The 23,808-nt window shown below is 33.9% G+C and overlaps 2 protein-coding genes and 1 pseudogene across 7 annotated transcripts; all 3 read right to left on the reverse strand.

Annotated features, from left to right (window-relative positions):
* Positions 1–5,165: 5,165 nt before the first annotated feature.
* Positions 5,166–8,382, reverse strand: LOC111025957 (serine/arginine-rich splicing factor RS41). 4 transcript variants are annotated; one of them, XM_088125638.1, is made up of 6 exons: positions 8,134–8,382; positions 7,827–7,937; positions 6,740–6,852; positions 6,353–6,618; positions 5,553–6,143; positions 5,166–5,467 (listed from the first exon to the last, which is right to left on the reverse strand). In XM_088125638.1, exons 2-6 carry the CDS (start codon positions 7,930–7,932, stop codon positions 5,449–5,451), a joined length of 1,095 nt encoding a protein of 364 aa, XP_087981764.1. In that variant the 5' UTR covers positions 7,933–7,937; positions 8,134–8,382; the 3' UTR covers positions 5,166–5,448. The 4 variants fall into 4 exon arrangements, with proteins under 4 accessions (XP_087981764.1, XP_087981767.1, XP_087981766.1 ...); XM_088125641.1 differs by lacking the exon at positions 8,134–8,382 and adding an exon at positions 7,083–7,419; XM_088125640.1 differs by lacking the exon at positions 8,134–8,382 and adding an exon at positions 7,083–7,436.
* A 1,039-nt stretch (positions 8,383–9,421) lies between these two features.
* Positions 9,422–18,181, reverse strand: LOC111025956 (serine/arginine-rich splicing factor RS40). Of its 3 annotated transcripts, none has more exons than XM_022303890.2 (6): positions 17,973–18,181; positions 13,003–13,113; positions 10,920–11,032; positions 10,545–10,798; positions 9,746–10,336; positions 9,422–9,659 (listed from the first exon to the last, which is right to left on the reverse strand). In XM_022303890.2, the coding sequence occupies exons 2-6, from the start codon at positions 13,106–13,108 to the stop codon at positions 9,635–9,637; spliced, it is 1,089 nt and encodes a 362-aa protein (XP_022159582.1). In that variant the 5' UTR covers positions 13,109–13,113; positions 17,973–18,181; the 3' UTR covers positions 9,422–9,634. The 3 variants fall into 3 exon arrangements, with proteins under 3 accessions (XP_022159582.1, XP_022159583.1, XP_022159584.1); XM_022303891.2 differs by having other exon boundaries at positions 11,259–13,113; XM_022303892.2 differs by lacking the exon at positions 17,973–18,181 and adding an exon at positions 11,259–11,595.
* A 1,270-nt stretch (positions 18,182–19,451) lies between these two features.
* On the reverse strand, positions 19,452–20,701 carry LOC148211073 (beta-galactosidase pseudogene; annotated as a pseudogene).
* Between the last annotated feature and the right edge of the window lie 3,107 nt (positions 20,702–23,808).

Genomic DNA, 23,808 nt, shown 5'->3' on the forward strand with positions numbered 1-23,808 from the left:
TTCTATATAGGAAAGTAATTATAAATTGACCATAAATAAATATTGTAAATTAATTTATAATTTGATGGGGGCTAAATTAGAAATAAGAAAACAACCTTGTAACTGATCACTTTTTCTTTTTATCACAGTCGGAGGGATCTATCCAAACTTTAAAAATCAAATCCCATCGCTAAACTTTCAATTATAGATTAGGTACGCTTATGCTTTTTTGAAATTTGAGTGTCAATTTCATTATGATTCAATCAACTAATATATTAGTACTCTTACGGTCTCATTTAGTTACAAGGAATCCGAATAGGATGAAGGAATCAGAATAAAAATCAATCAGAAGGAAGTCAATTGGAATAAGATGTTATTCTTTTATATTGTTTATTGTAAATTTAATGGAATTAGAATTATAAATACTTTGATGTTGTTTACTACAACTGTCTAAAATTGGAATAGGAATCAATTATATAACAATTATTATTATACCTCTTTTTTTATTTCAAATTAATACATTATTGGGTTAATCTTTTTTAATTAAAATAATAATAAATATTAATTTATTTTATTGATAGTACCTATCTATTATTATAACAATTTATTTAATATTAACAAATAATAAAATAAATTACATCAACTGTAATACTTTTTTTATTAGAACAACGGTCAATTAATATATTATTAAATTTTATTGCTCTAATATTTAATAATAATGAATTTTATTTTAACAATTTATTTTTATTAATTAATAATTAAAAAAAAGTTCTCCGAAGGGATAGTGCGGTTGACAAGAACTTAGGGCCTCCTAGTCATACTAACTTAGAGTTCGAAACTTCTGATGTGCTTAATACCAGGACCCTTAGGGACCGTTTGTTTCGAGGAAATATAATATTCACGTTGGATGGACATTTGGATTCCCACGTTTGTTTTGCGAGAATGTAAGATATCCGAGAATCTTGAGATGCCTGGGTATCTTACGATGCTCATACGGGAGGCATCTTACGAGTTTTTAGATGCCCTTTTGAAACACGGGTTTCCAAGATTCACATGTTGAGCAGATCCACTTTTTACATTTTTACCCTTTATTTTTTTCTCCATATATTTTCTTTCACAAATATTTTTTATTTTTCCTAAAAAATTCTTTATTTAAAATTTTTAAATTTATAATTAAAAAACAAATTAATGTATCCATGGTCTAATAAACAACATTATGTTATTAAGTATATTTGTACATTAGATTTACATATAAAATAAATTGTAATTAAATTATATAATATAACCATTTATTTTTAGCATTTTTGAAGGAATTACATTATTAATAATATTTATTATCATAAATATATAATTTTAAAACAACATTTTTTTATGACCAATATACCTGTGATATTTTTCCTCTTAAAAAGGTACAAGAATATTTATACTAAAAATATTGAGGTGTACCCGACTGAGAATATTTATTGCAATCCAATATTATTCGAAATATTTACTAGCTAATTTTTCTTTTTAGGATAGATAAATTTCACCCAAGATAGAATAATTATATGATTGTCTTTTTGAAAAACTATTAAAGTTGAAAATGAAGTATATATTAAATTAATATGAATTAATTTGTTCTACAAAATAACATATAAAAAAAATTAATTAATTAATTAAAAGAAATCTATTATATTAAATGAATTTATAAATTATATAAATATTTGAAAGAACATTTTTTGGAACATTCTATCAATTTAACGCATTCACAATATTAAATCCTATAAAACAAATGTGACTATCGAAATATTTTTGGATATCCTTATAAATTGTCCTACAAAACAAACGTGGTTTTCTAAAGATGTCGGAAATCTAAAATTTTGAACATCTGAAATTCTAGGCATTTATAGATGTCGGACATCTACATCCCAAAAAACAAACGATCCCTTAATGTCTCTAAGGTTAGGGCCTTGAGGCGGGCGCATGTGCTATTGGATATAGGGGAGCAAAACTCCGACTCCCAACTATAAAAAGAATTAATAACAACAAAGTTAAACTAAATGATTGAAAAATTATTACTAGTATAACTAAGAAAAATATTAAAATTGTGCAACAATTAATTAAAAACTTATAGGTCATGAGAGAGGGAAGAATAAAAGATGTAAAATTATTATTATAAAAGTGTGCCGACCCACAAAATAGATTTTTGGATACTTTTTGGGGGAGCAATTAGAGTGGGTCCCACCAATTCATTAATATAATTTAGTAAATGAGAATGAAAATTTTGAATCTTATGTCCTTTGAATGGAGAGGGTCCTAGATAAATTCATACTATTTTAAAAAATATATTGAGATTCAAGGTAAAAAGAAACATTTAATTAAAAAATAAAAAACATTTTTTTAGTACAATAAATGTGGGAATGATATCTTGAATTATCGAATTCTAAGAAATGAGCAATATATCTTAAAGGCTCATGTTGACAAAAAAAAAAATAAAAAATAGAAAACATTTTGGCTAAAAAATACATTTGATTATTGTACGTTTGCATATTCTATTTTTCAAATATAGATCCAACAGTGATCACTAATGATTAGGATCATGAATATTTTCAAATATAGATGCAACAGTGATCTTTAGGGGCAATGATCACAATGAAACTCCCCAATTTGAAGAGGTTGCCACAATATGGTTGACAGTTTTACACCATTAGATTATACGATAGAGAAACCGCAAAAGTACATCAAATCTATATTCAGTAGTTATTAGGTGCTGAAAGATTTTCAAATATAAACCTAACGATTATTAGGGGCAGCCACAACAACGTGGCGAGGTGGATCGTCTTGGTGGGTCAGTTGAGATTTCAAACTCCTTGTACCTCATGTAAACAAAACCAAACATAATGGTGGGGAAATTACAAGGCAAGCAAAGTGAATAACAGAAAATGGGGTAGGGTTTAGGTTTAGGTTATGTCAACATGTGATCCAATCAGTGTCAATGAATTCCATCCAAACAAAACCTTATCTCCAAACACTAAAACAGAGTTTAGGGTATGGCCCAATAATCCCTTTGTTGGGGCATAGCATTTGGGAGAAGCCATTGGTTTTTTAGACTTTTCACCACACACCATGTGCCTAGTGCCTACCTCTCAAACTTCTTCATTCCATTTTAGCATACAAAAGCTGACCCTCTTTGGTCTTTGGTTTTGTCCCAACAATGATTACAAGATCCTAAATATGAGCAAAACAAAGAGAAGTTATAAAAGAGCATTTGGAGATTACATATATGATTTGTAAAGGCTTACCTAGGGTGAGTGAGTTTATTGGATCATCTTGTCTTTTTTGCAGTCTCTATGGACTCGTTCGTAACGTTTTCGTTTCTTGTTTCGTGTTTTTGATTTTATTAGAAATTTAAGCAACTATCTATGGACTGGTTTGATGATGTTTCCATTTCTTATTTCTATTTCTTCTTTTTTAATTGAGAAAAATAGAATTGCATCACCCCAATACCCATGAATTCAAAAATGATAAAACAAAATCTTTACTTATGTTGGAACAAATATGAGAGAAGAACAAGAAATAAGAGACTTGTTTTTCTTGTTTCTTAAATTTCTGTACAATTTTGAGATTTTTTCTAAAATTGAGAAAGAAAAAACATAAATAGTTTGTAAAAGATTTAGTTTTCTTAAAAAAAAAAAGAAAAGAAACAAAAATATTATCAAACAGCCCCTATATTTCTCGTTTCTCATTTTTTAGAAACATTCTATAAAATTGTATAAAAATTTTAGAAACAATAAAAAACAAGTTTCTTATTTCTTGTTCTTGTTATTGTTTCCAATTTGTTTCAAAACATAAATAAAAATATATTTTATCATTCATGAATCTATGGATGTTGACCATGCAATTCTAGTTTACTTTATTAAAAATGAGAAAACATAAACAAGAAATAGAAACGTTACCTGAACCCCTATAGTTTCTATGCTATGGTATATGGGAGAATGCTACACTACTAAATAAATTCCGATATTATTTAGGTGCACTTTCATACTCTCTCTTTACTTCTGCTACACTAAAAAATTGTACAGCCTCTTGCAAAATAAAGTTGAGAAAGTAGGTCTTTTAAAGATGTATTAATGTAAGCAAAAAAAAAAAAAAAAAAAGTTCAACGGTTCTTATTAGCAGCATTTGCATGACTGGATACAAATATATATAAACATAATGGAAAAATAACAAATTTAAAATGTGACAAAATTTACCCTTCGATTGATTAATCAAATGTGTCAAAGGAATAAAAAAACATATATTTTTGGTACGACATAATTGATAAAATTTAGACACAGACGACATTAGAGTTATTCTAATTTGTAAATTTTGGTAGAATTATTTAAGGGTGGATTTTGTGCATTAATTAATTGAGAAACTTGATTTTTATTAAATTAGTGAGATTTTGTAGATCTTTTTTAATTAATGAGTGAATTAACAAACATTTAATAGAAGGATATTTATCTAAATTTAGAGTTAGGAATTTAAATTTATTACAAGATAAAAGAAACAAAGTCAATAGGATGCATGAATTTAAATTCTTTACATGGGAACTAAATTGTATTCTTGTATATGGATTGTCTAATTGATAATAACCTCATAATAACCAACTTATCTACGGTGTTTCTTTTTTTAATACATGTAAGGATGGGAGATCGAACTCAAACTCTTAGTTGGAGACATACATCAATTATCACTCCGCTATTCTCGCTTTGGCTTATCTGCAAAATTTCTTAATAGCAAGTCAAAATTTCTTTTCATCCAAAATTTCTGTCATGCAGTACTGTGACCAGAGAATCCATTGCTATAAGATGCTAAACAACAAAAAGTGATTAAGAATTGCATTTTAAAATAATGGTTATAGAACTATTTTAAATAATAAAAAAAGGAAATTTTGTTATCTAAAATACATAAAGAGAACTTTAATATATTTTTCAAAGACTATAATTTCAAATTATTGGATTTTAGACTCCTATATAGTAAGATAATGCTAAAAATTTCACTTGCTAAGACGTCTATAAAGACGTCAATTCGAAGTATAAAATAGTTATCATTATCTCATTTAAAACTTTTAAAACAAATTAATCCAACTAAATCTGAGAATCACATAATGAAATTGTTACGAATCAATCATCTAACATGTTTATACCCAACAAACAAAAAACAAGTTCCACAACAAACATGTTTCATTTTAACTGTTAAGAACTGCAAAAAGAAGCAACGTTAATAAAGACTGTCTGTCAAATACGGATAATCAGAGGTGCCAAGTATTCTGATAGCTAACTTAAACCCCTAGTAACTAACACCATATCCTTAGAATAGATAGAACCATACAGAAATCACAGAACATTATCCTTACAGTACATGTTTAGCGGCAGTGCAGATGCTGATTATACATCTAGATATGGTCTGGAGCAAATTGAGAGCAACATCACTTCATTTTGTGGATCATCATTCCTCTGCTTGGGGGCTGCAGCACCATAAAACATGAGCGCCTAGAATCAAAATTATGGAACAAGAATCAGAATATAACAAAACAAACTCCAACAACAAACCTGTTATATCCCCGATGCTTTGGGCTCTGAGTCCCACCATAATTGGGGCTATCCCCAGGTTCTGCGGCTGTATTTAGCCGCTGCTCGTGACCATTGTCCGGGTTTGACCTCTCTCTATCACGAGGAGGACTATAGCTGGAGCCACGTCCATCAGTAGGGCTCCCCCTTTCTCTCCCGTAAGGACTGCGACTTCGGTTGTGGACTCGGTCATCGTTTGCTCTTTCCCTCTGATGAGGATGGGGACTATGGCTAGGGGGCCTAACATGGTCACTTGATCTCTCTCTCTCCCGTCTATAAGGACTATGATTGGGGCTACGACCACGGCCATAATCAGGAGAGCCCCTGTTTCTCTGATAAGGACTTGGGCTACGACGACTGCCATAATCAGGACTGGCCCTTTGTCTCCTGTATGGACTGCGGGTAATACCATTGCCGTAATCAGGGCTTCCTCGCTCTCTTCTATAGGGACTTGGGGATCGCCGCTTTCTGTCAGGAGATCTATCACGATTCCTATCAGGACTGTACCCATTTCTTTTCTCGTCATCATCTCGAACAGCATATTCCACCGAAATCACTCGATCCATCAATTTGCTATACACAATAACAATCATCAAATGGCATTACAATGACTAAACATGTAATCAGTGGCCTATAACAAGTGAAAATATCAATGTGATTTCCTTCACATGGTTTCAGTGCAAAGGAGAAAAGAAAAGTGGAAAGCAAAGGGGGATTAATCAAACTTCAATATGATAACTGCAGTACCAAAATAAAATGCAAATCAACGAAGGAAATTTGACCTCATGTTTGTAAGCTCCAATGCTCTAGTGGCATCCTCCTGCAATTCATACTGGACAAATGCGAAATTCCTTCGAATCCTTACACTCAATATCTTACCATAAGGATCGAAGTGCCTCTCCAAATCCCTCGTCCTAGTATGATATGGATCAAAGTTGATAATAAATAAAGTCTTTGAAGGCCTTGTATTAGTAGAGGATCTCCTTGAACCACCTCCACCTCCAACTCCACCACCACCACCACCTGGTCTTCTAATGCCACGCTCTTGCTATGGAGCAAAAGGATTATTGACGGAAAGAGTTTAAGGTATAGTAAATAAAATCAAATAAAAGTAGCACAAAGGAAAAGAATTCATTTGATGTTGTGCCATATGTATGTATGCATATTACTTTGGTCCACTCAACACGTAGTCTGCGGCCCTTTCGGCCAAATTCTCTCCGGTCTAGTGCACGGATAGCATCCTCAGCATCTCTCTCATCCTCCATGTAGATAAAAGCAAAACCTGAGAACCAATCAAACAAGTAATTCTAAATAAACTAATTATGGCACCTGTGGGACACCAACAAATGATAAAGATGGGGATTTTCCCACCAAATAATTCCTCGAAATGCAATATTAATTTTCTCTCTAACGAATATTCAACAAACCACAAAACATCTTACCATAAGAAAGAAATTTTCGCAACCACCGTGAAATCTGTAAACTAAGTTACGAGTGAATTTAGCAACAGACCTTGTGCCATGAACTAAGTGGTGTCAATGAGCAATAATCCAAAACAGGATGTCACATGGTAGGTCTACAAATAGAGAGTGCCTTCTCCATCTATTCTGCAGCCTCAGTTGAGGTCGACAATGTTTCAAGCATGAAACAATGTCTGAAATTGTAGGCATGCAAAAGTCATGAGGAATGGAAAGCAAAGTGTCTGAGGAAAATGTAAGATGGTAGTGCCATTGAGGATCAGTATGAATCTTCTTGGAAACAAGAAGAGGAAGCTTGTCACAGGCGGAAAACTCAATTCTGAAGAGCCATCCTTATCCAAGAAGATGATTATGGATATGCGAAGAAAATCCTGCACCAAAGAAAATGCTGGCCAAGGCGGTTTAGGATTTAAAAAATACGCTCTTCTTTTCTCAAAAATGTTTTAGAACCCCGACGAAAAACTCAACAAATGTTTCCATCTTTGATCTCCATATGCTGGATGATGCAAAATCGTATTGTAGGGCACCAAATGCAACGAGAACAGCCTCTACTTGGGGGGAATTTCCAACAGCGGAATTGCCTTGCAGACGTTGTATCCAACACTTTCTCAGTGGATTGTGAGTAACTTTTTTAGATTCAGTATATTGCATATATTAAAGATTATCAGCAACTTCGCAAATTGCAAGTGCATTGTATCGACATTATACAAATTATATACAACTTTAAAATGAATTAAGGAATCAAGAGACAAACAGATATGCTATGCTAAAAGCTCACCAGATTTCATATCTACTCTATCCACTTTTCCATATCTACCAAAAAGTCTTTCCAGATCGGGCTGTCGAGCATCATACTCAAAGTTTCCACAAAAAATCGGCTTCATACTACCTGAATAGAAGTTAGAAAAAAGAAATTAAACATTTAGCATACATCTCTCATGATACAAGGATAACAGGAAAATCATACAAATGCAACACCAGAGTTAACGAAACCTAATTTCACCACATCATCAGCAAGACAGTAATTCCAAACTGATTCTAAGAGTGAAAAACAATTTAAAAATCCATAACAACTACGCACTCACCCTTCGTCGGAGGTCGACTGACGCAGGGGGCTTCGGGTCGCGAACGGGTGTGTTCGCCGAGTGCCGTCGGGTAGGGATGATCGCGCCGCCGCAGGATCTGGATCGCCGTCGCCTGGTCGTGCCGCCGCAGTAGCCGGTATCGGAGAGGGAAGGGAACTGCAGAGAGAGAGTTGCGTACCGGGGGGAGGGCTGCGGCTAGGGGAAAAATAGCTGCTTTTAGGGTTTTTCTTTTTTTCTAACCCTAATTTTAATTTACGGGATAACTTTTTTAGTCATTTATTTGAGTTCAACTATTTACGGGATAATTTTAAAAGGACTGTTTGCTTTCCAAATTTAGGGACTTTTTTTTTTTTAATATTCCTATAAATAAAGTTAATTATTAAAATATTACGGACTCTAAACTAATTTTAAAAATAATGTTTATGTAGGCTAATCATCAAATCGTATATTTTTTTAAGAAATTGTAGTAAACGACCTAAATTTGACTGCGTAGATTTATTGAAAAACTTGTTATTCTAACCTTTTGTCAATATCAATTGCCTATGAAATTACGTACATGGAGTGAGCGAGATACCGATATAGCACAATGGGATGTGCAATAGAATTCCACGTGGCCTAAATTTTAGCAATTGAATTTTAATTGTTGCTTGAAGTCTACTGCCCAATCCGACACCAAATTGGTGTTTATTGCTTCATACTACGTTCCCAACCCTGGAAACTGGATGATATGGTTGGTTTTCTAACAAGATTGAAGGTAAAAAATGAAGTGGTTGATAAACATGGTAAGAACAGGAAAATGATTTATGGTCGTCTATGCCGCTTCTCTTCAAGAGACGATACACAAATCCTTAAATACTTGAGCTTTACTATAACATAATACATGTAATTTAATTTCTCTTCCAAACTATCAGTCTAGTCCATTTGCTTTTCTAAAGGGTCAATTGAATTGGAACATCAATACTGAATTTAGAATCAGTATTTTTAGGAGCACGATTACTTAAATGATTCCAAAAAAAATTCTAATTATAATTTTCAAAATTACTTTTAATAACCTATCTGACCAGACTCAAAATTAATTTTGAAAAATACTTTTAATGTGTTAAACACACACACATTTTACCCTTCTAAAAGTCATTTCAAATTCACTCCTCCTCTAAAGTAGAGGCAAACTAAGGTTCCTAGGCAAAACCAACCCGACCTATTTATACCCCTAAATAAAACAAGTTCCACAACATTAACTGTCAAAAACTAGGAAAGCATAAAGAAACAAAGTTAAGACTATCGAATATGTATCATCAGAGGTGCTAAATATTATGATTGCTAACTTAAATTTGGTAACAGCATGTCCTTAGAATCGCTAGAACCCGAACCATAAGTGTATTTGGAAATCATAAAACGGTATCCTTAAAATACATGTTTAGGCCGCTGATACTGATTATACAGCTAACATAGTCGGGAGCAAATTGAGAGCAACATTCACTTCACTTCACTTTCTGGATCATCATTCCTCTGCTTGGGGTGAACGGCTGCAGCATCATAAAACATGAGCGCCTAGGATCAAAATTATGGAACAAGAATCAATAATATAATAAAACAAACTCCAACAACAAACCTGTTATATCCCCGATGCGTTGGGCTCTGAGTCCCACCATAACTGGGGCTATCCCCAGGTTCTGCCACTGTATTTAGCCGCTGCTCGTGACCATTGTCAGGGTTTGACCTCTCTATATCACGAGGAGGACTATAGCTGGCACCACGTCCATCAGTAGGGCTCCCCCTTTCTCTCCCGTAAGGACTGCGACTTCGGTTGTGGACTCGGTCATCGTTTGCTCTTTCCCTCTGATGAGGAGGGGGGCTATGGCTAGGGGGCCTAACATGGTCACTTGATCTCTCTCTCTCCCGTCTATAAGGACTATGATTGGGGCTACGACCACGGCCATAATCAGGAGAGTCCCTGTTTCTCTGATAAGGACTTGGACTACGACGACTCCCATAATCAGGACTGGCCCTTTGTCTCCTGTATGGACTGCGGGTAATACCATTGCCGTAATCAGGGCTTCCTCGCTCTCTTCTATAGGGACTTGGGGATCGCCGCTTTCTATCAGGAGATCTATCACGATTCCTATCAGGACTGTACCCATTTCTTTTCTCGTCATCATCTCGAACAGCATATTCCACCGAAATCACTCGATCCATCAATTTGCTATACACAATAACAATCATCAAATGGCATTACAAATGGCTTAACATGTAATCAGTGGCCTATAACAAGTGAAAAATATCAATGTGATTTTCCTTCAGATGGTTGCAGTGCAGAGGAGAAAAGAAATGTGGAAAACGAAGGATTAATCAAACTCCAATATGATAACTGCAGTGCCCAAATAAAATGCAAATCAACGAAGGAATGTCACCTCATGTTTGTAAGCTCCAATGCTCTAGTGGCATCCTCCTGCAATTCATACTGGACGAATGCAAAATTCCGTCGAATCCTTACACTCAATATCTTACCATAAGGATCGAAGTGCCTCTCCAAATCCCTTGTCCTAGTATGATATGGGTCAAAGTTGATAACAAATAAAGTCTTTGAAGGTCTTGTATTAGTAGAGGATCTCCTCGAACCACCTCCACCTCCACCACCACCTGGTCTTCTAATGCCACGCTCTTGCTACGGAGCAAAAGAGTTATTGATGGAAACAGTTTAAGGTATAGTAAACAAAATCAAATAAAAGTACCACAAAGGAAAAGAATTCATTGGAAGTTGAGCCATATGTATGTATCTATATTACTTTGGTCCACTCAACACGTAGTCTGCGACCCTTTCGGCCAAATTCTCTCCGGTCGAGTGCACGGATAGCATCCTCAGCATCTCTCTCATCCTCCATGTATATAAAAGCAAAACCTGTAAACCAATCAAACAAGTAAAACTGAATAAACTATTCAGGCATCTGTGATACACCAACGATGGTAAAGATGAGAATTGTCCCACCAAAGAATTCCTCAAAATGCCATGTCAATTCTCTCTAACAAATATTCAACAAACCACAAAAAATCTTACCATAAGAAAGAAATTTTCGCAACCATCGTGAAATCTGTAAACTAAGTTACCAGTGAATTTAGCAACAGACCTTGTGTCATGAACTAAGTGGTGTCAAGGAGCAATAATCCAAAACAGGATGTCACATGGTAGGTCTACAAATAGAGAGTGCCTTCTCCATCTATTCTGCAGCCTCAGTTGAGGTCGACAATGTTTCAAGCATGAAACAATGTCTGAAATTGTAGGCATGCAAAAGTCATGAGGAATGGAAAGCAAAGTGCCTGAGGAAAATGTAAGATGGTAGTGCCATTGAGGATCAGTATGAATCTTCTTGGAAACAAGACGAGGAAGCTCGTCACAGGCAGAAAACTCAATTCTGAATAGCCATCCTTATCCAAGAAGATGATTATGAATATGCGAAGAAAATCCTGCACCAAAGAAAATGCTGGCCAAGGCGGTTTAGGATTTAAAAAATACGCTCTTCTTTTCTCAACAATTTTTTGGAACCCCGACCAAAAACTCAACAAATGTTGCCATCTTTCATCTCCATATGCTGGATGATGCTAGATCATATTGTAGAGCACCAAATGCAAATGAGAACAGCCTCTACTTTAGGGGAATTTCCGACAGCAGAATTGCCTTGCGGACGTTGTATCCAACACTTGAATTAGCACCTCCGAGTTTGCTACATTTATATAAATTCTGACATGGCCCCTTTTAACAAGGCCTAAGTAATCCAAACAAAACTGAATACTAGTGGTTAAACCTATTGATCATTCATCCTATTTTATTATATATATATATATAGAATTTTTGTAGATAGTTAAACTAAGAAACTTCCAGTTCCAATGTATATGTTTCTTTAAAGTCCATTTCCAATATTTATAAGTTAAGTTATTTATCAACTGTAAACTGTCATCACAAAAATACTACCAACTTGGTCATATAATGTAGGAGCAAAGTTCATACATAACACGCATTAGCTTAATAATAATGGCCATCAGTAATACATCCATTAATTTTGACACGCGAGATAGCCTATGACGCAAAGTTTCTTGCTTGACTAATTGCGAGATTCATACAAATGGCCAAGTCTGAGTGGAGGAACATTTTTTCAGATCAGAAAAATAACATAGTATAATGTATAATAGGTACAAGAACTCATTGTAACATATACATGATTGTGCATAAATATCTATATTTTTTGTGACAATGTAGCAATGTCGAAGAGGATATCCGAGTCAAATGTACTAAAATACACATAAACTTTTCATTCAGTAAATTGGGTTGACCCTCAAGAGAGAACAAGTGATATACCATATTTTAGTCAAATCTACTTGGGAAAAAACTAAATACAATATGCAGCTTGAAGGCAACCAAGGCAAGAGCCTCTTTGGAGGTGGTTGACCAAGTGACAGTTGCAAATTATCTCGCACCACCTCACCCATTACCATAGGCAACTGATGTCTCCTTGAAAATATTTATCAAATTGTATAGATTGTTTGAAAAATTCTCTTTTTTATTTTTAGTTTGTTCTAACGGTGGTTTGATTTTCATAATTGAAGTTGTTCTGAGGGCTGTGAACACTTGATTGAACTTCAACATCTGCAAGCTGCTGATTACAGTGCTTAAAAACAATTTTCAGAAATGGCAAAACAACCGCCAAACAGCCTCTAAGTCTAAAGTTACCAGGAACAGATCTAGACCAAAACTGCTCAAAGCCATTCTTTACGAACCAGAACAAGGCACATTAGTAGTTCATCCTCTAGTAAACCAATATCCAAATGAATTCAGGAATCAAGACACAAACAGATATGCTATGGCTAGAAGCTCACCAGATTTCATATCTACTCTATCAACTTTTCCATATCTACCAAAAAGTCTCTCTAGATCAGGCTGTCGAGCATCATACTCAAAGTTTCCACAAAAAATTGGCTTCATACTACCTGAACAGAAGTAGAGAAAAAAATTTAACGTGTTTCTCTCATGATACAAGGATAACCAAAAAAAAATATACAAATGCAGCATCAGGGTTCATAAAACTTAATTTCCCCACATCAAGAAGGCAGTTATTTGAAACTAAACCCAAAGAGTAAAGAACATGTTTAAAAATCCACAACTATGCACTAACCCTCTGCAAACAAATCAGCAAGTCTGTGTCCATTCTTTTTTCATAAATTTTTTTTACAAAATAACATATCAGATAACGTATTTTTAAATACATATCACTTTTATATTATTTTTAAAAGTAATATATTGTGATTATTTAAATATTACGTGTAATATGTTATCATCAGTTCTTGTAAATCAAAAACTGTATTGCTGTGTTCGTTACACCTTTTAAAAAAAAAACTCAGCTTTAATTAAGATAGATGAAAGGAATACATGAGGGCATACATAAAGACAGCCAGAAGCCAAACTAAAAGACGGGGTCCGGTCCAATCAAGCTAGATCTGATCTAAAGAGTAATTATAAAAAACTTTGAACACATAAGCCTAAAGAGAGACATGATATCTAACAAGATCCCAAACCTCCTCCTAGAAACTCTCAACATCTCAATCCACAACCCCACAAAATAGCAAGAAAGCCTACCCAGTCTCCTATCTCGAATCTCCACCCTAACATGTCACCATCGAGGGAAAAAAAATCTACTCATGTGCCTACCTATTCTCCACCCTATTTAATAAAGCCCTCACCATTTATTAACTCGCTTGCAGAGAAGACCCTTTTACCCGAAGGCCACTTCCTTCACCTAGGTCCTTGCAAGTTGCACACTCCAAACCAGCATTGACATATCCACTTACATCACTTAGACCTTTGTTTCACTCCAATCCTACATTGAGAGACCCACTGCGGCCACTTAGCCCATCCCCTCAAACTAAACCAGCTCTTTCTAACCCATGTGGCTTACCCCACTGCTAACAGAGTGGTTGAGTCATTGCCAAACCCCTTCTCTTCCTGACCCTGTGCTAGTGAACAATGCAAGAAAACAAAAAGCAATCACCATTGACTCTAAAAGAACCTTCTTCACAAAAGGCACCCATCATTCTGCCACCATTGACGACCTTGAACCAAACATGAATGACATTATCTAGCCCTTACCCATACACTGAGGAGTTGACTTCCCCAATCCTTACCCACAGCCTCCAGTGATTAATCAGCTTTACTAATTATAGGTCCTAAATACCCTGGATTCCCTCCAAATACCCAAGCAAGAACTTCCCCGAATGAGTGGTCATTTCTTAAATGTGGAACAGCCCCTGTTCCCATTATTTCCCATATTTGCCTCATCATGGGCAAATGGGTACACAGACAGGAACGACCCACTCCTCCCCATATCTCCACATGGCCTCTCCTTGGCTTTATACCAATGGCCTATGCATCATGCCCATCTACAATCAAATGAAGAAGAATAAGCCTTCCAAGAAACAAAACTTTGACCATAGGGAAATGAATAGTTTGCAATATTCCATAAATTATGACAAAACAGTCTCATCCTTACAGGTTAAAGGGTCGCTGATTACTATGTCCTCATCAAAGACCACATCCTCGAATATAATCCAAGTTTTTTTATTCTCCAAGAGATGTAGTCTAATACTGTTGATAAATATTAGGAGACAAGAACAATGATTGGGCTTCTCTTGATGCCCAAGGATCCTCTAGAGGCATTATTATCCTTGGAATGATTCCCCCACAGGTGTGTTCTCTCTATCCCTTAATGTCTCTTTGATAAATATGGGCTTCTCTTGATGTCTCTTTGATTGCTTGTTAGAGCTTCTGGCTCTCAAGCATAAACAGTCTCCATAAAGCATAGTTTAGATCCCAATTTTGGCAAGAGCTATCTGATCTTTCTTATTTGTGTGGTGAAAACTGGATTCTTGGCAGATATTATAAATTTTGCATATGGTCTTCTGAAAAGTCTAATGGAAACCTCCCACTCAAAGTATGAAACGTTTCAATATATTCATTGAACAAGTGGCATTGATGGACTTCCCTCTGGCTCTCCTTAACAATAGATTCACATTGTCCAAATCGAGGGAGAAGGTGTTGTGACTGAATTTCATTAGAGCATTTATTTGGTCTACATGGATTGAGCAAAACAGTCACATCTTCAACCATAGAGAGCAACCATATGACATGCTCATGCAATGTATATCTTTATTGGCTCTCTCTTGGTGCAAAAATGCCTCTAACTTTCAAAATTATAGTTCATCTTCCTTTCGGTCCAATTGGAAGTGCTTTTCATAGCTTCCCTCAAGGGTTTCTTCCCTATCTTTTGTATTAATATTTCATACCATCACTAAGATGTTTCTAAAAAAAATTGAGTTTCTAAAAAATTTAAGGAAAACAGCATAAATGCAACAACCGAGTTCATGAAACCTAATTTCACCACATCAAAAAGATAGTTATTTGAAACTAATTCTAAGAGTGAAGAACATATCTAAAAATCTATAACAAATATGCACTTACCCTTTGCAAAAAAGTCAGCGAGTCTGTCCCATTTTTTTCCTTGAAAAAAATTACTTTTTACAAAGTAACATAAAAAATAATGTATTTCAAGAGCAAAATACATTTTTTGGTCCCTAGGGTTTGAGGTAGATGTCTTTTTGGGCCCTAGAATTTCAAAAGGGACACTTAGTCCCCAAGGTTTGTAAAACTGTTCTAAATGGTCCCTAAGATGCTTTGACCATTCATGGACTAATGTTAATGGACTAATGTTAAGATGATGCGGTAGTTAAGTTGTTGACTGTACAGAAGCATGGATACAGACACGAGACACAGATACCACACAACACGGATATGGACACGACGACACGTTATTTTCTAAAAATCTACGTTTATGAAAGTATACAATTTTTTTTTAAGTATATATCATTTTCATACCAAGAAAATTCAAAGTCGATAAGTTAGCACATTTAAAAAATGAGTGATGTATTTTGCTCTCAAATTTTATTATTTTGTGCTATATTACTATTTATGTCTATTTCTTATGCTTAAGAAGTGTTTGATACGTGACTATCTTTTTAAGTATATATCATTTTTATAACAAGTGTTGAATCCATATTCACTATGTACAACTAGTATGTGACACAAATCTATTGAGCTAACAAGTGTCCGATAAGTGTCCAATAAGTGTCCAATAAGTGTTGGAGTGGCCGACACGGACATATTGCCCAAGAGTCCATATTTCTTAGATTGCTGACTTGACAAAATATATAATTTAATAATATTTTTATTGTTATTGGATTTTTTATCTTCTTCCCTCTTCTCCTTCCTCTCTCCTTCTCCTCCTCCTCCCTTTCTCCATTGTTGCCACTCAAGATCTCCTTGCTGCTGTCTGCCGTCTCCTCGTTTTACATTACGAGGAACCACTCTTTCTAGATCTAGAAGAGGAAGTAAGCAGCGACCCGTTCAAAGAGGGTTTTTTACTAAGTCCTTCATTCTCTACACAAAAACACTACCTAACTAAGTTTAACATCAGGCTATCAGTACACTTCATAAATGAACATTATGAACTTCAAGTTTTGTCAAACAATCATGATCTTTTCAGCTTAACTCAAATATGTATTACGGAAGTAGCCCTTTTCTTAAAAATATAACTCTAACTACAGTCATGTCCTTCACTAAGCTCAGCAGAAGCCCGTACGACTGCCATTTACATATCTTAAAAGGCATATCTTATTATTTTCATCCAACAACAAGAATTATTTATCCCCATACAGTTCTAGTACACACACAATAAGCAACAAGAAGCTGAACAACCAGAACAAGATACTTGCCCCCATGTAAAAGTATAACAAATATAGTGGTTTTTGTAGCATAAAAAAGAACAATAAAATTACAGCAAATTTTTCTGTGAATAACTTAAGAATAAAAAAACGAAAGTTCCACTCATACAAAATACATTGGACATTGACATAAAATATACCAAAAGTGCAAGGGGAGCAACCCAAAACTGCAAAAAGCAAGCAAACTTAAAAGGAAAATGCCAATAATTAGAATACGAAAAATCTTTTTGAGATCTTGTAGAAGAATACTATATCAAGTTTACTTAATTGTAACTATTCATTCTCAAGAGAACTTTATACACCAAAGAATTCTTCACTTCAGCCACATACGCATATAGAATGAAATTCACTTGTCATTTTTTATACTTTTTCTGTTCTACTTGTCTCCATCTCTAATTATAGATTAGGAACTTAAGTTAACCCTTACCCTCCTCACTTTTTAACTTTCATAGTCAAGTTCGATTAGTTGGAACTATTAAATGGCCTTTACTCAAGAATACTCCACCTAGCAAGCATGCTTAAAGTCTACTTCTAACAAAAAAAATTATAATTCTGTACTGGGGTAAGTAAATGATGGAGAATCAGTTAACTAATTCATTGATAGGGAAAAAATTTAAATTCTCAGTAAATTACAGATAATTACACAAACCCAAATATATATATATAGCAGACGGGGAGAAACAGTGAAGATTAGGGCCAAAGCATTACTAGTGGGTTTTTCTTTGAAATTGAGAGAAACAGGGCAAGGACAACCAAATTTAATGGTACAGTACAGGGAAGCTGACATAACTTACCCCTCAGGGCAAGGACAATCAAGTTCACTGATTTTCCAGAATTTCAATTTTTAAATTCTAAAATTCAAACGACTCAAAATTGTAAAGTCACTCGTCAAGCATCAGTACTAAATAAATGGCTAAAACAAGTATGAATGTCAACCTCGTGATTTAATTGCAGATCCGGAGACGAGAGCAACGAAAGTAGGGACGAAGGGTAGAATGAACAAAGTTATGACTTACCCGATCTTAGGGCAGAGAGGGCAAGATTGCGGGAGATTCGAGGGCAGCGACGGCGGCGGTATGAAGCGACTGAGGGGGAGTAATTCAGCAACGACCGGCGGCGGCGACGGTGGCAACAAGCGGCGGCGAGACTAGAGAGAACGACGAAAGAGATCTCCGTTCGTGGGTGTCACGGGGTTAAAAGATTTGTAGTTTTTCCTTCTTAAAACAAATACTTTCTTTTTATTTTCAAAAGTACCCCTATATCAAATCTTCTCTCAAAAAAGTTATTAATATTAGTTGACAACCACGTAGTTGTTAAGTTAATGGAAATAATTTTATTATTTTTTTTTTTTTTGAATCTGTGTCCGGGCCAACTTGCGCGCACCTTCTTCTTCTTCATTGATCACTTGAGCCATCTCATGATGGTTAAGTTAATGGAAATAATAATAAATTAGAAGAAAATAATGATGCAGTTGTTTGAATATATGATTACCCACTCTAATATCATCAATAAACTACCTCTCGGTCCAAAAACTTAAGTTTATGGTTGGATAAATTTAATTAATATATAGATATACGTGTTATTGAGAGTTGAGACTAATTTTCGTTATTTACATTTTATAAACAAATACTTAAAACTCTAAGTTCAGTTACTCGTTATTACAATCCAATTTTAATTTCAATCGTTACTGCATTGGTACTTACTTTATTTTTGAACTTTGTAAGAACTTGTGATCAAAGGATACAAAGGTATAATAATCTTTCTATCAAAGGATACAAAGGCTCAAACATTGATCATTTTGATCAATAGGACTTTAGGTGTCTCACTAACCATTGAAAGTCCAGTACCACAAATGAGTATTTAATTTTGAAACCTATTTGTCATTCATTTTTTTATCTTTCAATGCTGAATAATCCAGTGTTAAATAATAACATAAATGTAAAAAACTTGACACATACATAGTATCCTAATTAATGATTGATCATATTTTAAACTAATTCTTGAAATACGAATCCTATTACCCTCAAAGTTTATACTATGTCTTTTTTAGTCGGAAAAATAAATACATATTCTTTTGGACCTGGTATAATTATACTTGATTAATAAGAATCATTTCGAAAACATCACTACGTTCCAAGAGGCTTTAATGTTGACACCAAGATCCAAGTTCGAGCCATCATGCGTCTATTGAGTTAGGGTCGTAAAGTTTCCAACTGTAGCACTCAAAAGGGTTATAATGTTGGTTCCCAATTTCAATAGAATATGTTTCTCAAACACAAAACTTTGGCCATCATTTCTCTTGTGTGACCCAATATACCTTCTATTTACATAAGCATGAAGCACATGACCCTTTGTATTCACTCGCAATGATACATTTTAAAGAGAAGATGTCGTATTGGTTTCCACCTTCGTCATATACCACAAGTAGTCGTTCACATCAACACTCACATCAACAGTGGTGAGAAGGTTTGCCTTAAATGTACCTTTCCCTTGTAGAGTGTCTCTCATGGGCTTTGAAGTCCAAGTCCACGAAAGTTGTGCATTTTCCTTCTCATTTTGCTCCTTTAGAAACATAAATGTTTGAGAATTAACCTCTGGTGTTGTAAACTTCATTGTTGCAACCATGAAGAATCCTCACAGACCAAGCCAGCACAAAGTATTCTCAATCAACCTGCAAATCTATGGAGGTATCATTGCTATCATCAGTATTGCTCAAGAAACAGAACCTTTCCCCGTTGTTTGGTTAGAGAATTTTGTTAAAGTAAACGAGCTACTATAGGTTTTGTCTAATCGGTGCCATTGGTGAGAAGTTTCTCTCCCAATTTTATTGATGCATGGAGTTGTTTGGGATGCCCTCATTTGGGTTGATTCAAGTTTCCATATTCGTCAAGTGAGGCATTGTAATCATAAGACGTAGTGATGAATGGACCTCTCGATGTTCTTCCAAAGTTGGTGCCTCCATGATACATGTAATAGTTGTCGCCACTAGATTGAAAAAAATCTTATCATAGAAAATGTTACATCTTCTACTGTAAGGGTCTTTATCGCCCCATTTTTTGAATCATCCCACCCAATTTTCAGTAAACATTTTTGGGTTCCTAGGACTCTTAGGAGTAAATTTATCACAATAAAATCTGTTACATGTATTAATTATAGGTTATGAAGTATCACCCTCTGTTGGCACATAATCCATGGAATGCCAATATTGAGAGATTCGACCATTTGAGCGCACCAATTGATATATGTTTTTCCTCCATTTTCATACTCATTCTCAATTTCAGCTAAGATTATTGGTCTTCATTGTGATGCAAATAGGTTTGCTTGTTTACACATATTCAATATTTTTTCAGTGAAAGTTTGCATTTCATTCTTGTAGAGTTGATTATCCGTTCGTAGTTGGATTCCTAGCATGTTGTGCAACCACATTGAGAAGCCTCCATAGTTTCACTCAGCACACACATAAGGACCAATCCTCATGACAACATAAAGTTCAGCATCTTGGACAAGTTTGAAGAATTTGATGAAATCAGATTTCCAGAGAAATCATAATTTCGTCGTTGAGGCTCATGACGATCCCAAAATATATATGTCTCGATCGTATCAAGCCCACCATCTTTAACTTTTTGAATAAGATCGGACAACATTTATAAAGTGCTATGTGGATAATGAATTGAATCTGAAAAGATAATGTATCGTTCACATTAATAATTATAGCATTTGAATCATTGGAGACATTTGCTTCCATATAAAAAAAAATAAGCAACCCAAAGTTGCAATTAGAGGAAGAAAGAGAGCCATTGAAGCTTAAACATCTTTGAATCTACAAACTATATGTTTTATGTTTATTCTTTCGTCTAAATCAATGTGTTTAAATTCAAAAATAAATAAATAAATAAATAGAAAAATTTAATAATCAGTTGAGAGTCGTTCCAATCTAAATCTGTACGTTGGTTTGTTGATGGATTCCATACATAGAAAATATGTTAATGCATTTTCACTGGCACAACTTTATACATATAAATTGATTTTGCTAAATTTGGGGAATAGAATTGTATCTTGACAATAACTTTTTATCCAACTAAAAATATGTAGCCGATTAATATTATTATTTTAAAAAAATTCTCCAATATCCATAAAATTTAGTGGTTATAACTTGTCGTTATATCTACCGCAACATGAGCGGTAATTGACATATATTCCTTTCCTCGAAATCGGAATTTCGATCTCCGTATCTCTAAGTTGTTGTACTAAAAAAAATGTGAATGTCTGCCACTAAATTTGTAAAATAAAAATTATAACATCCACTTTATTTGATCAACATTGAAATATAAAGATCATAAACATGGGCATATAATATAAAACAATCTCAAACTTCGCAACAAGCTGCTTTGGCAATTAATGGAGTGAAAAATATGAAACTAAAAGAAATAATAAGTTGAAAAATAAATAAATTTTCTTATGACATAAAAAAGGGACAATATAATTGGATTGTTAGAAATTATTGTTATCAAACAGTATTATCTACCTTAAACATATGTCATACAGTCATTTGTAGCATCTTTTGTCCTTTCAATAATTAATTTAATCAAACTCATTGATCAGAATTATCATGTGAGATAAAATGATAATGATATTATAAGTTGAAATATGTGTTTTGAGCTACAGGGTGGTACCATGCAATTATCAAATACATCTCATTTGAATTTGTAAAATGGATATCATGTGAGTTTTTTTTTTCATTTTTTATATATTTAAAAAAAAAGTAATAAAGGTGCTAATTTAGGACCATTAATCACATGATAATAATATATTATCACTTTTAGCATATGAATAAATATCAATGTCATAGGGTTGAAATGGAAAAGAGAATGATATAATAATATTTATTAATGGGTAATATGACTGTCAAAGCGAGCATAACACAGAGGTAATTGACATATACCTCAAATCAAGAGATTCTGAGTTCAAAAAGATTATTATGACTATGTATGAGAGGTTGATTTAATAGTATTTGTTTGATCAAGTTGGCTGGTATAACGACATTCGAGCGAAGAGTTGATTTAATAGTATTTGTTTGATCAAAGGAAGAAAATGGTGTAATAAAAAAAAAAGCCATGGAACGAGGAGTTTACTATTAAAGCAACAACACAGCTAAAACTGAAAGTGGCAAATCCAAGCAAACATCGACGTGGGTTCTGTCAACTGTCAGTTATTTTTGCGCGTCAGACGATGGGATTGGATTAAAGGTACAATCAGTTGTCCTACTGAAACTGACTGCTCCCTCTTATTCTGACACGTGTCTTTTGACATTTTCTTTCCTTATGGACTCGGTCACAGTCCGAGTCTCACAGTTCCTTCCTTTCCTCGATGTGTCTCTTTTTCCTCTTTGAGGAGACACCTTTGAAAATACTGTTTTTGTTCTTATTTTTATATTACTTTTATTACCAAATATTCAAATTTGAAATTAAATTCATATTACAACACATGTAAGTTATTCGTAATTTGAATCCTAGTCTAAGGTGAAGATTGTGTTAATCTCAGGAGCAATCAGCAAAACACGATTTAACATCGTAGTCGTGTTGAATTTGCTTTCAAGGCAGTGAGTTCCACAATACAAGACTGTTCGTTTCCTGTTTTGTCTTCTTTTTCTTTCTAACAAAAAGTCCATATTTTTTCATCAAGGCATGGATTAAAGCATGAGATAGGCTAGCAACTTCAATGAGATCTTCTTTTTCTACAAATTTGATTGTTATAGTCCATATTTGATTTAGTAACCGTTATATGTTAAGGGTGTGTTTGAGAGTGATAGTAGAAAAAGTGTTTTTAAAAAATAAATTTAAATATAATTGATATTTTTTAAATCATCAGTGATGCCTTAAAAATGAATTTAAAGTGATTTTAAATTTTCCTAAAATCAACTTTGTAATTATTTGTCAAACATGATTAGTGAAGAGAGAAGTGATTATGACATGACAAAAATGATTTTGGCCAAAATCACTTCCAACGCACCTTGACCTTTTTTCTTTTTCACTTCTACGGTTTTTTGTGTAATATATTTTTGTATGTTAAAATATGTTATCGTAAGTAAGGCCAAATTTAAATAATCCTCGAGGCAATTTTATACTATGTGGCATATTTTTGTATGTTAAAATATGTTATCGTAAGTGTGGCCAAATTTAAATAATCCTCGAGGCAATTTTATACTATGTGGTTCTAATTAACGCACAAATGATCAAAAACCCAAATCTAGTTTTATTTAAAATTAATTTTATATAATTCTCTAGAATTTGAAATTAAAATACAAATTATTAGTATATAAAATACTGTTTCGCAAATCAAAATAGAATCTACATAGTACAACACGTTTTCTATTATCTAATTGTCTCTTTCTCTCTGATAATAAATTGATATCGTAATTAAGAAGACAATAATAAAAAATAATAAAAAACACACATATTTTTCATCTTATAAACGAAAAATAATAAGTGAGATATTGGACTTGGCCTACTTGAGGAAGCATCTACATATGCCTTATCATTCAAAAAGAAAAAGAAAACAACCCGGTATTCTTGATGAAAGGGTAAATAAATAATAATAAATAGGCTAAAATCAAGCCATATAAAAGCCCATATTCTTTTTTTTTTTTAAAGAATCCAAATATAATTTCATAACTCATTTAAATTCATAGCTTATTTGGATCAAATTTAAATTCTAAGACTAAGTTTAACAAACTCTAAGTATATATGGATTAACAATATTTTTTATAAAAAAATGCATAAAATTAAATGAATTTGGTTATTTTCTTTATTTACGTGACAAATAGTAGTTCGTATTCCTAGTATGTGAGCTCCC

Source organism: Momordica charantia, assembly GCF_013281855.1.
Source record: "Momordica charantia cultivar OHB3-1 chromosome 6 unlocalized genomic scaffold, Mcharantia_2.0 BLBB01000006.1, whole genome shotgun sequence".
NCBI classification, from domain to species: Eukaryota; Viridiplantae; Streptophyta; class Magnoliopsida; order Cucurbitales; family Cucurbitaceae; genus Momordica; species Momordica charantia.

Excerpts from the sequence above, each read along its gene's own strand:
- LOC111025957 (XM_088125638.1), bottom strand. The coding sequence starts at position 7,932 with ATGAAGCCGATTTTTTGTGGAAACTTTGAGTATGATGCTCGACAGCCC. Across the intron at positions 6,619-6,739 it reads TACGTGTTGAGTGGACCAAA|CAAGAGCGTGGCATTAGAAG; the intron begins GTAATATGCATA and ends TTTGCTCCATAG. Across the intron at positions 6,144-6,352 it reads TTGGAGCTTACAAACATGAG|CAAATTGATGGATCGAGTGA; the intron begins GTCAAATTTCCT and ends TATTGTGTATAG.
- LOC111025956 (XM_022303890.2), bottom strand. The coding sequence starts at position 13,108 with ATGAAGCCAATTTTTTGTGGAAACTTTGAGTATGATGCTCGACAGCCT. Across the intron at positions 10,337-10,544 it reads TTGGAGCTTACAAACATGAG|CAAATTGATGGATCGAGTGA; the intron begins GTGACATTCCTT and ends TATTGTGTATAG. Across the intron at positions 9,660-9,745 it reads ACGCATCGGGGATATAACAG|CCGTTCACCCCAAGCAGAGG; the intron begins GTTTGTTGTTGG and ends ATGATGCTGCAG.